This window comes from Salminus brasiliensis, chromosome 9, assembly GCF_030463535.1.
Source record: "Salminus brasiliensis chromosome 9, fSalBra1.hap2, whole genome shotgun sequence".
In the NCBI taxonomy this organism is placed as follows: domain Eukaryota; kingdom Metazoa; phylum Chordata; class Actinopteri; order Characiformes; family Bryconidae; genus Salminus; species Salminus brasiliensis.
The window spans coordinates 6,870,931-6,885,300 of record NC_132886.1 but is presented as its reverse complement, the minus strand read 5'-3'; the positions used below and the strand labels follow the sequence as shown (position 1 = coordinate 6,885,300).

Here is a 14,370-nt window from a genome sequence, read left to right as displayed (position 1 = left end):
CCACTTTTGGTTCCTGTAGGGTAAGGGGCATGGTCACCGTGACCCAGCAATTAGCTAGGTGCAGAGACAACACAAACACAGGGCTCAAATGACGCAAAACCTCCTTTTCGTAAACCACCCTCCATCAACACCCAAGAAAATAATTGAAGTCCCAAGTATGGCTTTTCCAGTCTCCACACTCATGCAGCTTAGTTAGCTGAGCCTCCCCTTTCATGCACCACCTGAGGCTCACTGTACTGAACGGCCCACATGCGCCACCTGAGGCTCGCTGTACTAAATAACCTACATGCACCACCTGAGGCTCGCTGTACTAAATAACCTACATGCACCACCTGAGGCTCGCTGTACTGAACAGCCTACATGCATCAACTGAGGCTTGTTGTACTAAATGCCCTACATGCACCAACTGAGGCTCACTGTACTGAATGGCCTACATGCACCAACTGAGGCTCGCTGTACTAAATGCCCTACATGCACCACCTGAGGCTTGTTGTACTGAAGGGCCTACATGCATCATCTGAGGCTTGTTGTACTGAAGGGCCTACATGCATCGACTGAGGCTTGTTGTACTAAACAACCTACATGCATCAACTGAGGCTTGTTGTACTGAACGGCCTACATGCGCCACCCAAGGCCCGTCATATCATTAAGCTGTGGAGCAGTGAAAGAATTTTGTTTTCTAGAATGATGGTTGGTGCTCCATCCAATATTTTTGGGATAAGTTGGGCAGTTGGGGATGATCACCCAAGATCATGACTTCCTGCTCCTCCAAGTGGCTTGGGTGGGTAGAGTCCTTAGGAAGCTGAACCTCGATGATCTGCTGGGCTGTGCGCACCACCCTTTGCAGAGCTTAGACATCTGCAACTACAGACCCATTTCTCTTCTCTCTTTCCTCTCAAAGATTCCTGAATGTTCTGTCTACAACCAACTGTCCCTCTTTCTCACTCAGAACAGGACTCAATCTACAGGACCCTAACCAGTCTGTCTTCAAGAGCAGTACAGTTCCAGTACCAGACGGTGATACAGCCCATCAGAATACTCTCCACATGACAGGTCTGAGGATACAAAGGGAGAGGTGGAAAACTTCTGACAGGCAAAGTCAATGACCTGTGATGTCTGCAATGTCAGCATGGTAAAACTGAAATGTATAAAAAGGCCTTTTATTAAAATCTGAGAATATGAATATAAAATGAATTTTAAATTATAAAGTACAGAGGCCAATTTTTTTTTTTTCATATTTGAACCACATTTACTGTCTCATAACGTAATTCATTGACTTTTCTTCAGAGCAGTAATGACTAAACATGTCCAGATGTGAAACATTTATGGAACAAGTTAGCATGGCTTATAGATCAATCCTATTAAAACTTGAACACAGCATGCATCCGTTCTCTTTGCCTTGCTAAAAGATACGGAATGGTCATCTATTCACGGAGGCGTTTCTCGTTAATGACTCCAGCATTTGTGTCCTTTACTCCCAGATTCCCAGCTTCTACAACCAGAAGGAAGAAGACACTTGAACCTGATACATGAATGGACGTCTAGTGAATCATCCCTGAAAAGCCCTTAATCTTGAGCTTCGAAAAGCTCTGAGATCTCAACATTAAAAGAACAGGGATTTCATCCAGAAAGAGGGCAGATTCCTGAAGACTCCTGGAGCTCTTTACTCTGTATTATTCTGAATTCTGGGAGCTAAAGGAAAGCTTTCAACAGAGAACAAACCTTATAGAAGATATCAAAAGGATGTTGCTCCTGAGGGAAATCAATCCAGATGTGAGAAAAATGAAAGTCTCGGAGCAGGAGATCTTAGAAAGACGAGCAGTTGAAATCAGGGTTGAGATTGAACAGGTAAGACATGCCAGTACTCTGCACTGGAAACCAGGGCGCTTCTCCTCATACTGGAGTTGAGGTTCAGCGATGATTTGCATGCTTTACAGACACAGTTTATCATTTCTCCTGTGGAAGTGTGAACTAAAATCTCTAATCTGCCCCACGGCGGTCGGTTGATTTTGTCAATGATAACGAGCTGAAACCCTGTTTAATGTAATAATAAATTATTTCTTTTTCAGCTTATTGGTGATTGGCTCATTGGCAGTAACATCATAAATCAGACTTACAGATCCTGGCTGTGTCACAGTCGATAACACACACTTCTCATTGCCAGGATGCTCCACAGGCAAATGCTACAGTGTAGGATTAGTTAACTGTTTTACTTGACCTGTAATTTCAGCTCTAACTCCTTAGTAGTAGAAGAACACAATCTCTAGAGACATTCCCATCAATAACATGAACATATTTTACAGTGCTGTGAAAAGATAATTACCCCCCTAATTACTCCAGCAACAAATAAATGTTAGTATTATTATTCTATACTATTGTGAACTGATACAGAGATTTAGTTGATTGAGGACAGCCAGCCTTAAACACAACCAGCCCTGCTGAAACTCACTTTATCATCTGAGTGTAAATGAGTGGAAACAAAATAAAATCTTGTTTAAATAATATTTTTACTTTGCATTGAAAGCTAAGGTTTTTATCCTCCTGCTGTAATGCTGACATTTTGGAGACACAAGGTTTGTGTGTGACAGTTTTATAATCATTAAAATCTAAATCATTACCAAAAAAGTCCAAGTCCAACTAATTAAACTCTGTTTCCCGTCCACCAGTTTGTTTTTTTTTGTGTCCATTTGTTGTTTGTTATTGTGTATGTTTTGTTTGGTTTGGGGTCATCTTTTGTTCTTTTTCTCAGGGCATTTATGTTATGTCTTGGTTTATCATGTAATTTATAGCAATTGCATTTAGTGGAGTGACACTGTTTGTCATAAACACTGTATCGCAAAAACACTGCATCACTCCGCAGAACACCAGTGCTGAAAAAACAAGAAGCAACATAAATGCCCTGAGAAAAACATTATTGAAAAGCCATTACAATGCTTCTCAACCAATCAGCTTGCATTGCTAGAACTAATTGATGTATAAAGCCAATATTTTATAATATTTGTCAGTTAAAACTATTTGCCCTTTTAGCCATATAATAGGCTAATTAAAAAAAATCTTCATCAAAAGATAACAAAACATTAATATTTGCAGTAATCAGAATATGGAAAGTCCTGGTCTCACTGAAGCATTAAATGATCCATTAAAAAATATATTTATTCTATACTTTTCCTTCCTGTCACATCCTGGTCTGATATGTGATATGTGATTCTGCCATTGATGCATTCAGTCAGGCAACAGTAAACAAAAAAGTAAACAAAAAAAAGCTTTGTGCTTCTTATCACACAGACATGCTTGAACATATCTAAGACTTGCATTACAAGAAATACTGGAATTAAGCTACAGTGACCTGCACAAGAACACAAGCATGGGAAATATTTCACTGGACAAAACCAGACCAGTTCTAAATTAAACTTCAGTCTCATATTTTACAACTTTTATAATGATTAACTCTACAGATCTGTCCCCTCTCTGGTCACTGTTTGTGCAATCTGTAACCAGAAAAAGAAACCAATGAACCAAGAGGTGTTAATAAGGTCAGACTCTGATGTGATACATGGTGTGTATGTCTAATTACGTCATTGCCATATTTTGCAGGGTATAGCGAAGCCCTATAAAGAACTGATTGATGTCTCATCTGGTAATCCCCAGGGAATGGGAATAAGGCCCCTTACATTCGTCCGTCAGGTAAGCTCTCTGTTCAAACGTGCACACCCAGTAGTCAGGCTTTACCATGTCCTTTTCTTCCTGGATGGTGGTCCCAGTTGTAACCTATCTGACTGACTCATCAGTCAATTATCAAGCCATTCGTGAGCTGAATCCAGAGTCAGAGAAGTTAAAACCAAACCGGACAGGACTTGAGCCATATCCGAGGCTGGAAGAGGGTGTATTGCTATCTACTTCAGCCAGCTTCCATTTGTAGTGTCTCTTCACCAGTGACTAGCAGGAGCACCAGTGAAGCTTTATTCAAGGCCAGTCCTGCTTTTAAGGTTTTGGGGTTAGGGTTGACATTTCCAGCCACATAATCTAGTGTAAATCATTCCTTCAAATCAATAAAATATAATATCACATATTTAGAATAGCATACTTTTTACATACCGTGATATTTTACTGCAATTTTGTCAATTGAATTTTTTCTTCACATTTAAAGTTGCACAATACTATGAAATTCTAGAAAGCTAGAGTCGAAGCAGGGGGTCAGCCACACCACAGACCTAGCAGTCAGCAGCAAAACTGCTGCCAAGAGAGTCCATCCTGCTTCTGTTAGAGTAACTGCCTCTACTGTCCAGGGAAGAAGCCTTTGTACTAGATTTTGGAGGAGCACTCATCCCACCTCATCCCTAACTCCCCAACTCATCCCAAAAGTATTGGATGGAGCACCAACATCCATCATCCCAGAGAACACAATTCTTCCACTGCTCCACAGCTTAATGCTGGGGGGCTTTATACGCCTCAAGCCCACGTCTGGTGCCAATAGGTTCATATTTATCTGCTCCATAGAGTCATATTCTGTTGACAGTGCTGCTCTACAGGGACTAGACAAGCTGTGTGTGTGTGCATTCACACATCTGTATCAGTAATAGGTACAACATAAAGTAGCTGAATGCATTAATTCCACCGATATTTGGACATATGGTGTATATTTTACCCCAGGTAAAGGTAAATTTTTACCAGAAGGTCTGAACTGAACCTGCCAGGTTAGCTACTGATGCTCTACATTTATAGGCCATATTCACAAGGGCATCAATAAACTGGCAGAAGACTTGTGCCCCTAGTGGCCAAGCAATTTTTGCATTATACTCCACCTAAAAGGGCATTGCTCCCTCATGGTATCAGGACTAAATTATGACCACTATTTTAAAGGCATGGTCCAAACTCAGATAAGGCCTGTACTGTATGTTTGTGCACTTTTGTCTTTTGTAAATGCCACACCTTAAATGTTGCCTTGTATTTAGAAGACTCTCTGGTTACAAATGTCTGCTACATGACTAGACATGACTAAGTTGTGTGGGCTGTGGTGCAGGTCCTGGCCACTTGCCTCTACCCTTCCCTCATGCATGATGACAGCTTACCCTTGGATGTGAGACAGAGGGCCCAAAGGCTTCTAGGAGAATGTGAAGGTGGAAGCTTAGGTGATGTATTTAAAAAGACTCTATTATTTATTTATTACTATGATATTATGGCAATCCATTCATTACAATGGTGTTTTCCACAATTCATTAGGTTCATATCCCGCTATATATGGGATAAAACAGGTCCGGCACACAATATCCGCATTCATCACCAGACGGGACGGCTTTGCGTCCGATCCTGACAACATCGCTATCACAAGTGGTTCCCAGCATGCGCTTATGGTGGGACACACTGGAATAAATACATGTGCTTTAATGATCTGGGATACAATGAATAGGCTAGGACAATGATAACTGACATTTCTCTCCCCATAGCTGTTGCTGAAGCTGTTGGTTAAGGGTGAGGGCTCGCAGCAGACTGGGGTCCTCACTCCTGTGCCCTGCTACCGCAGCTTTAACAAGGCTCTGGTCGCCCAAGGAGCAGTCTCAGTGCCCTACTACTTGTGTGAAGAGCAGGACTGGACGGTGCAGATCCAAGAGCTACGCAGAGCCCTCCATGCTGCCAGGGGGCACTGCAACCCAATGGTTTTATATGTCATCAATCCAGGGAATCCATCAGGTAACTGTAGGAAGTGCAAAGAAACATGAGATTACACCGGCTATGAAAAATCGATATAATTTGCCTTTTTTTACAATAATTCACAAAAAAATATTTAATGTCAAAGTGATTGACAGATTTCTATTTTGTTTCAAGTATTGTTGATTAAATAAAAATATATACTGTAAAATAAGTCACTGCATTAATATTTACCCCCCCGTGACTGACCTAATTCAACGACGGTCCAGGCAATCGGTGCTAGTATTCCCACAACTAGTGGAGTGGAGATCACCTGACTGCAGTACAAAGACACCTGTCTGGAAGCTCCAGTCACTGTTTGGTCAGTACTCCTGGCCAGGGGCGTTGTACTGGGGGGATTAGGACGATTCTAAGGGCCTGCGGCTGACAGGGGCCTTTTTAAAAAAAAAATGAATTAAGTTGTGGGGATCAGTGTAATATCTTTTCATGGGGCCCAAAATCCCTGGAAGTGCCCATGTGCGCTCATGGGCCTGGCTACAAATACACCATAAGGACAAATGAACACCCCACGCAACTCCAAGAAAAGGTTATTGAAGAGTGTAAGTCGGGGGCACACACAGAATTTAGAGAGGCAGCTGTATAATGTACTAATAATGCTAATAATAACACTAGATAATAATAATAATAATAATAATAATAATAATAATAATAATAATAATAATAATGTTAGTCATAATAATTCAATTAAACTGTGAGTAATATCACAACGCTCATTTTGCAAGCTTATGCTATCAATGCCCTTCTTTTACAAGCTAGCATAAATAAAGCCTATGCTAACGCAACTGCTGCCTTTGCTAGTTTAATGAATGCCTTTGCCCCAGTGGTCTAATGTGTGTGTGTGTTTGGTAGGTCATATGGTTATAAGTGGCCTTAACCACAACATACAGCTATGAGCTATCCAGTATGCTCAAATGTCCAGTATGAAATAAGGCTGGCCCAGGCTAAAATCATCGGGGCATGTGCGCCCATGTTGCTGGCTACAAATACACCATAAGGACAAAAGAACGCTCCACCCAACTCCAAGAAATGATACTGAAGAGTGTCCGAGTGACTGGACATCCCCTGCAGTTCGGCTAAATTCCTCATTAAGAAATGGAAGGCATATGGCACATGTGTAGGAAGGACATCAGCACAAAGATGATTCTTGAATGGTCCCATTTTGGTCCGTTTGGCTTTAGTACAGAAGGACCTGTAGCAACTGAGTAATACACTTTAGTGTGTGATAATCCTTGGAGTGTTATTGGGGTGTATTGGGGTGTATTACTCAGTAACTACAGGGCCTTCTGTACTAAAGCCAAACGGATAAAAATGGGACCATTCAAGAATCATCTTTGTGCTGATGTCCTTCCTACACAAACTGGTGGGGCTATTCTCTGGTAATAGAAGCTTGTAATAATACTTTCGGCCCACCGGTGGCCCATAGGCTGTTTAAGGGGTTAAGTTAAAGCTGTTTTTATTTAATGTTATGAATCCAAAAAATGGAAAGTAATCGGATTCTGTACAGGCTCCAGTTTACACTTTTAACAGTCAGTGATCTGTTCCACGTTTTTAATAACAACCCTCTCAACCCTGCTTATGAAAAGTCAGACCACATCTGTGTGACATCTAACCCCACCCCAAACCTCAAAACAAGGCATGCCACTCACCTCACTCTCGCTTTCACTCAGTTTAACCAAAGTTGTGCAAATGTTTCCTGTGCTTTCACCAGGTCATGTGCAGAGTAAGGCCTCTATTGAGGAGGTCATCCGCTTTGCTGCAGAAGAAGGGCTCTTCCTATTGGCAGATGAGGTGACTGCTTTTCATTAAAGCACGACTCAGTGAACAGAAAAGTCCACGGTTTCTTTTATTAGATGAGCTTCTTTTTCATGCTGTATGAATGTGAAGGTTTTTGTCATATTGAGTGTTTTTGACTTCTTGACAGAATTTGAATCTGGCTGTTGTTCTTTACATTATATTAGAATATTATGATGAACGGACCAATAGATGCTCCAAAATGACCTGGAATAAAATCTTGTTCCATTGACTTCCATTAAAAGTTAAGAAGGTTTTTCATGGCTTCTGTAAAGCTGCTATTTTGAAGAACACTCTTAAAAATAACGGTGCTACAAATGGTTCTTTGGTTAGATTTGAGTGCCATAGAAGAACCATGTTTGTTGTAGAGACGTGTGTGTGATTGTGAAGAACCTTTAAAAGACCCCTAAAAAAACTCTCTTGGTGCAAATGTAAGATTCTTTATCATTTTAAAGGTCACATCTCTATACTGGTTCTATAAGTGGTTCTTCTATGGCATCGGTCCAGTTTTTGAGTTTTTGACACGTGAATAGTTTTGCCTTTCTGTTCTCCTGTCTCCCTCCCCCAGGTGTACCAGAGCTGTGTGTTCGGGGACGACAGTGAGTTTCATTCGTATAAGAAGGTGCTGTCTGAAATGGGACCTCCATTCTCCAGTAACATGGAGCTGGCCTCCTTCCACTCCATCTCCAAAGGATTCATGGGAGAGTGAGTTTTTAGAATGGAAATATTTTGAATTGCCTTCACAGTGCTGACTGGCCAATAGGAGAGCAGAATTTTACTAACAGTAGGGGATGTTTATAGACTACTTGTTGTACTGGGGCACAAACAGAATTTAGAGGGGCACATCAGTATAATGCAGTAATAATAATTAATATCACTATCTAGTTATTATAATATTATAATATTATAATACATAATAATAACAATAGTAAATATAATGATAATGATTGTCATGGCTGGTTAGGCCAGACACCGAGGGACGAACACTCGCAGAGATGGATCCAATGCAAGTACTTTATTAACAAAAAAGGGGTACGTCTAGCTGGAGCGCGAGTTGCGGATGTATCCAAGCGATTGTGCCTCGCAAAACCCGACGAAAGAAGCAAGGTCCACTAGTGGACCTGAACTGTGAACCAATCTGACCTAAACAAACCGTGATCTGAGTCATGAGCCTCTCGGGCTACTTTGAGGCTCTGAACCTACAATTCTCAGCGAGGAGCTCAGTGTCCGAGCTCTTTAAGTACCCCCCGTCTCAGGTGAAACACATTAACTAAACAAGACATGATGAAACTGAATCAAACACATGAACATGAATCAAGACACTGAACCGAACATACATGAACGCAAATGAACAAGAACCGAGTCCATGAATCAAAACCAGAACAGAAACACAACAAAAGTCCTTCTGTGAGCCTGTGGGAGGGCGCAGTACCGAGGGGCTGACAATGATAATGATACTACTACTACTAATAATAATAAACAAACATAAATAATAATAATTAATATTCCTCTGTGGCATAAAACCTATATGTGAAATTGTCATTTTGTCTTTGCATTTCAGGTTAGCTCGTTAACTGTTTAAAAAGGTAATTTTAAAAGGGCAGTTGTTCTTTACATTATATTAGAATATTATGGTGAACGGACCAATAGAAATGCTCCAAAATGACCTGGAATAAAATCTTGTTCCATTGACTTCCATTGAGTTTCCATTTCAAGTTTTGAAATACATCTGAAATTGTGATTTTGTCTTTGCATTTCAGCTTAGCTAGTTACCGATTTTAAAAGCTTAAAACGATTTTAAAAGCTTAAAAGTTTTTTTATGTTAATGTTTACTGTTATATATGTTATATTTATATTATATAAACTAGCACTGTTATATCACAATGCTTGTTTTGCAAGCTGGTGTCATCAATGCCCCTTTTCCAGCTGGCATAAATGAAGCCCATATGCTATATGCTAACGTAAGAGAGGTCTAATGTGTGGGTTTGGTAGGTTATACAGTTATAAGTGGCCTTAATCACAACACACAGCTATGAGCTCTCATTAGCTTGTCTGTGTCTGTGTGTCTTTTAATTATTGACGAATGTTCATTTCTCTGCTCCACAAAAACAAAATAACCTGGCTCTGACTGAAAGCACAAACAGAATGCACAAACGTGACTAGAGGAACTATTTATATAGTTGAAAAATATAGATAATATAGATAATAACACCATTTTGGAAGTGTTGGTTAAGTCTTAAATTTGACCTTTAAAGACCTGGACTAATCTCACCCCTGAATCTGAGTCCCCTGCATCAAGTAGTACTTTAAACTTTTATCATTACCAAACCAAATAGACACAATTACACATACAACACCACACACACACACACACACACACACATACACACACAGTCAGCAAAGATATCTGCTTTACATTACAAAATGCAGACAACAGACAACAGCTGTTCGTGCTTTCGGAAAGATGCTGAGGCATGATGGGAAGTGTAGTGCCTGTAGTGAATTTGCCTGGCTTGTCCTGTAGTTCTGCTCAGCAATCCAGGATCAAACTGACTTGTTACGGCTGTGATTTTAGTGGGAACAGCAACATCCACAATGCCTCACACACTCCCACCCCTGAATGTCACAGCAGGATCTTCTGTTGTCTGTATTTTGTAATGTTTGAGCACAGATATCTTTGCTGACTTTGTGTGTGTGTGTGTGTGTGTGTGTCTGTGTGTGTGTGTGTTGTGTTGTATGTGTAATTGTGTCTATTTGGCTTGGTAATGCTCAAAGTTTAAAGTACTACTTGATGTAGGAGACTAGATACAGGGGCGAGATTAGTCCAGATCTTTCCTGGCAAGGTCACAAAGGTCAAATTTAAGACTTAACTTAACCAACATTTCCAAAATAATTGGTGTTACTATCTATATTATCTATATTTTCCAACTATATAAATAGTTCCTCTAGTCACGTTTGTGCATTTAGTAGTTTTTAAAAACTAAATGAAATGAATAAACTCATGATAATATTAAATATTTAATCTAATCTCATTTAATCAATGGAATCATTACACTGCTAGTATTAACATCAGAAAGTGACATGTAGTAAGACACCTGCCTGACGATGAAACTAAAAAATGATCACTCTGGCCAACATAAAAACTGTAACCTTTGCTGCAGGTGTTACAAATGGTTCTTGAAGTAAGGCCATAGAACAGTGGTTCCCAACCCTGGTCCTGAAGGACCCCCAGCCCTCAACTCAGACGTTTACCCTGCACCCAACGCACCTAATGCAGCTAATCAGTTAATTAACAAGCCCTTCCTGAGATGAATGTGAGCAGGAAACCACTAAAATGTGCAGGGAAGGAGGTCCTCCAGGACCACCAGGGTTGGGAAGCACTGCCATAGAAGACACCATGTTTGTAATAGTGATGTGTGAGATTGAAGAACCTTTAAATGAGAACCAATGAAGGTTCTTTGGAAGGTTCTTTGAAATTTTCTCCACGCTCACACATCTCTACTGCAAGCCTGCTTCTTTAGGGAACCAACAGTGGCTTTTCTATGGCAGAGCTCAAAGACCCATGTGTAGCACCTTTTATTTTTAACAGTGTATTTGAGCTGCCCCAAAGCCTCGTAAGTGAGCTAGCATTTTGGGATTAATACTTAAGGCTGTTTGACCTTTTTTATGCTAGCTGGCTAATTGGCCTCTACTCCAGTTGCTATGCTAGCAGTTAGTATTTCTTAATCACTGTAGCAACTCCCATTGGTTGCATGATGTATTTTCTTTAACCCCTTGTTAAAGAGGTTAAAGATAATATTACTGTGTATTACTCAGTAACTACAGAGACTTCTATACATACTGGTGGGGCTGTTCTTTGGTAATAGATTAGATTAGATAGATTAGACATTTTGTAATTACACTTTCGGCCCACCAGCGGACCATAGGCTGTTTAAAAAGTGGTTAACCGGGTATACTGGTGAGAGAACTTTGATGGATGGACAATTCAAAGAATTCAAAATCACAAATTCTGTCAAACCTTTAAGTTATGAGGGTTGAAACTCATTTATTTAACTAGGATGTTCCCTTTTGATTGACAGACATTTGATCATGGTTACTTCATGGTTATACAGTCTATTACATACATACATCCTAACCAGATGTTCTCTCACTCTTCTTTCTCTGTACTGCACTTTTATTTATCTGATAGTGCCTCAGAACAATCTGTACTACAGTCTCAACCAGTGACTCCTCTGTTCTCCATATTTATATCTATTTAATCCAGTCTGCACTGTTCTTTACTGCTGCACTTAGCACTTTACTTTAAATATACAACTCTGCACATGTTAACAGGTGTGTTTACAGGTGTGTTTACAGGTGTGTCTGTGTGTGTATGTCACTGTGTGTGTGTGTGGGTGTGTTTGTTATTTCAGTAATGTCAGTCATCGTGCACTGTGAGCTACTGTAACCAAAAACAAATTCCTTGTATGTGTAAGCATACATGGCCAATAAAGTCTGATTCTGATTCTGATGATTCTGATATCTGATGTCCTTATTTGGTAGGTGTGGTCTACGCTGTGGATATGTGGAGATGGTGAACCTTGACCCTTTGGTGATGCATTATGCCCACACGCTCTTTTCTACCAATGCAAGTGCGCCTGTGCCTGGACAGATCACCTTGGACGTGATGACTAACCCCCCACAACCTGGAGAGCCTTCCTACGCTCTATATGCTCAAGTGAGATCACATAATTTTGATGTTTTGCAAAAGTGTTTTAATGTTTAGGTACAGTCTTAAATCAAAGATGATTCATTTTAAAATCCTTAAGATTTCTATAAACATAAAACCTCGCGCACAGGGTGGTCTAGCTCTACCTAACTTTCTTTTCTATTATTGGGCAGCTAACATCCAGAAAATATTTTGGCTGCAGAGTCAGAGAGCCGATTAGTGTTTGTTAGAAGCCTAATCGTGCGGTCAATCCTCACTTCCCGCCTTAATCCACTCCTCTCTTCCTATGGCACCTGCCGAGAAATCCACCAATCCTATTGTTTGTTCTACTCTGCGTATATGGTCCCAATTTTGTCTCTTTTCAGGAGGTCCAGTCAATTAGGAGTGCAATAATGAACAACGTGCAGAGGATTCTGGATGTGGTCAGTGGCTTGCCTGGAATGACTTGCCAACCCATCAAGGGGGGGATTTTTGCCTTCCTACGTCTGCATTTGTCCCAGGCAGCAATGAAACATGCTAAGGTCAGTTTTACAGGGTCAACCCTATCTTAAGGTGCATGAAATCATATTCCCCTTTACCAGAAACTCTAGATTAACTACACACATTACAATTGATGTTACTTCAGGGTATGTACTGACACAGATCTGCCCGGGCTATTGATGATGGGGTTGTCAAGCTGCCAATGTTACATTATCGGCATTTAGCTGATGCTCTTATCCAAAGCGACTTACAAGGTTACTCATATTACAGATGTGGGCCAATGTAGTGTTAGGAGTCTTGCCCAAGGACTCTTATTGGTGTAGTGCACCATAATCACCCAGACTGGGAATAGAACCCCAGTCTCCCACATGGTGTGGTAGCCCAGTGGCAGGTAGTGGTGTTATCTGTTGCGCCACACCAACCAACCAGTGTTGGGCCCCTGAGCTCCACGGGCACCACACACATAGCTAATAAACTGCTGACTCAGTGTACTTCACCCCTGCATATGGCAGCTGCCAGGTCAAGCTAGAGTGATGGGTAATCGTTGGTGTGGTCTTTATGTTAACAGGAGAAGGAGTTAGATCCAGACCTGCTGTACAGCCTGCGCTTGCTGGAGGAAACAGGGCTGTGTGTGGCACCAGGCTGCGAACTCAGACAAAAAAAGGGGACCCATCACATCAGGTACCCTCACTGCCTACAATTCACCTTCTTAGTAGCTCTATCAACAAGCTGTTTTCATGGTTTCCCCTATAGTCCCTTTTATAATGTGCCAGCTCTAACACTGGCAATCAAGCTGAATGACCTTTTTTTTCCTTGTTAAGGATTTGTCTGGCAACCCCACAAGACACAATGGAGGATGTGCTGCAGAGGCTGAAGAGTTTCCACCTCCGCTTCATAAAAGAGTTCCCTTGATCGGTGTTTGCTGAGCTGACAGCTAAAGCAATGTGGATTGCAATCAGTTGTTGGTCAAGATTTTAGATTGCTAATGTTGCTCTGTTACTGTAAGCTGATCTTAATGAGCCATATCTAGAGCCATATCCAAGTGTCCTCTGAAAAATTACCTCCATGCTCTCTCCAAATTTGAACACTTTTATTTGAAGGCCACCTTCATAGGAACCTCGCTGACACAAGCATATCCACTGAATCATGGAACTATTAAACCAGTGGTCCCCAAGCCTGGTCCTGGAAGGCCCCCTGCCCTCATCACATCCAGCTACTCGGATAATGAACAAGACCCTCCTGAGTTGATGGTCTGTGTAAGAGTAGGAAGCCACTAACCTGGGGCCATGACCAGGGTTGGGAAGCACCACTGTACTAAGCAATACTTGAGTGTTCATGAACAGCATCCGTCAGAAATTGTAGGACAGGAGGGTGTTTCATGAAGTAAATAAAAAATTGTTTAGGTGGTGCTGCACAAGGATGAAATACCTGCAAGTGTGATGGACAGGGGCAGCTGCTCGGCTTCACGGCTTATAAATGAACAAGTTCCCTGTGGAGCATTCTTTTAGAAGTTGGTGGTGAAGGATCTTCTTTGACTTCTAGAAGCAGTTCTTGCCTAGAAACTGTCAGTCAATCCTGTAGATTGGGATTTCTGCCACTGCTGGTAGACCCGTATGACCGTATGCTTCCATACACCTGGAGATTCAGCTACTTCCTTCACACTGTGGTCTTTGGCTACACACAAA

General features: G+C 41.1%; 1 protein-coding gene across 1 annotated transcript; it reads left to right on the top strand.

Annotated features, from left to right (window-relative positions):
* The first annotated feature begins 1,743 nt into the window (after positions 1-1,743).
* On the top strand, positions 1,744-13,597 carry LOC140562856 (alanine aminotransferase 2-like). The gene is made up of 11 exons (XM_072688719.1): positions 1,744-1,848; positions 3,595-3,684; positions 5,021-5,129; positions 5,221-5,351; positions 5,445-5,688; positions 7,415-7,494; positions 8,066-8,202; positions 12,040-12,214; positions 12,571-12,726; positions 13,254-13,366; positions 13,507-13,597. Exons 1-11 carry the CDS (start codon positions 1,744-1,746, stop codon positions 13,595-13,597), a joined length of 1,431 nt encoding a protein of 476 aa, XP_072544820.1.
* Positions 13,598-14,370: the final 773 nt, after the last annotated feature.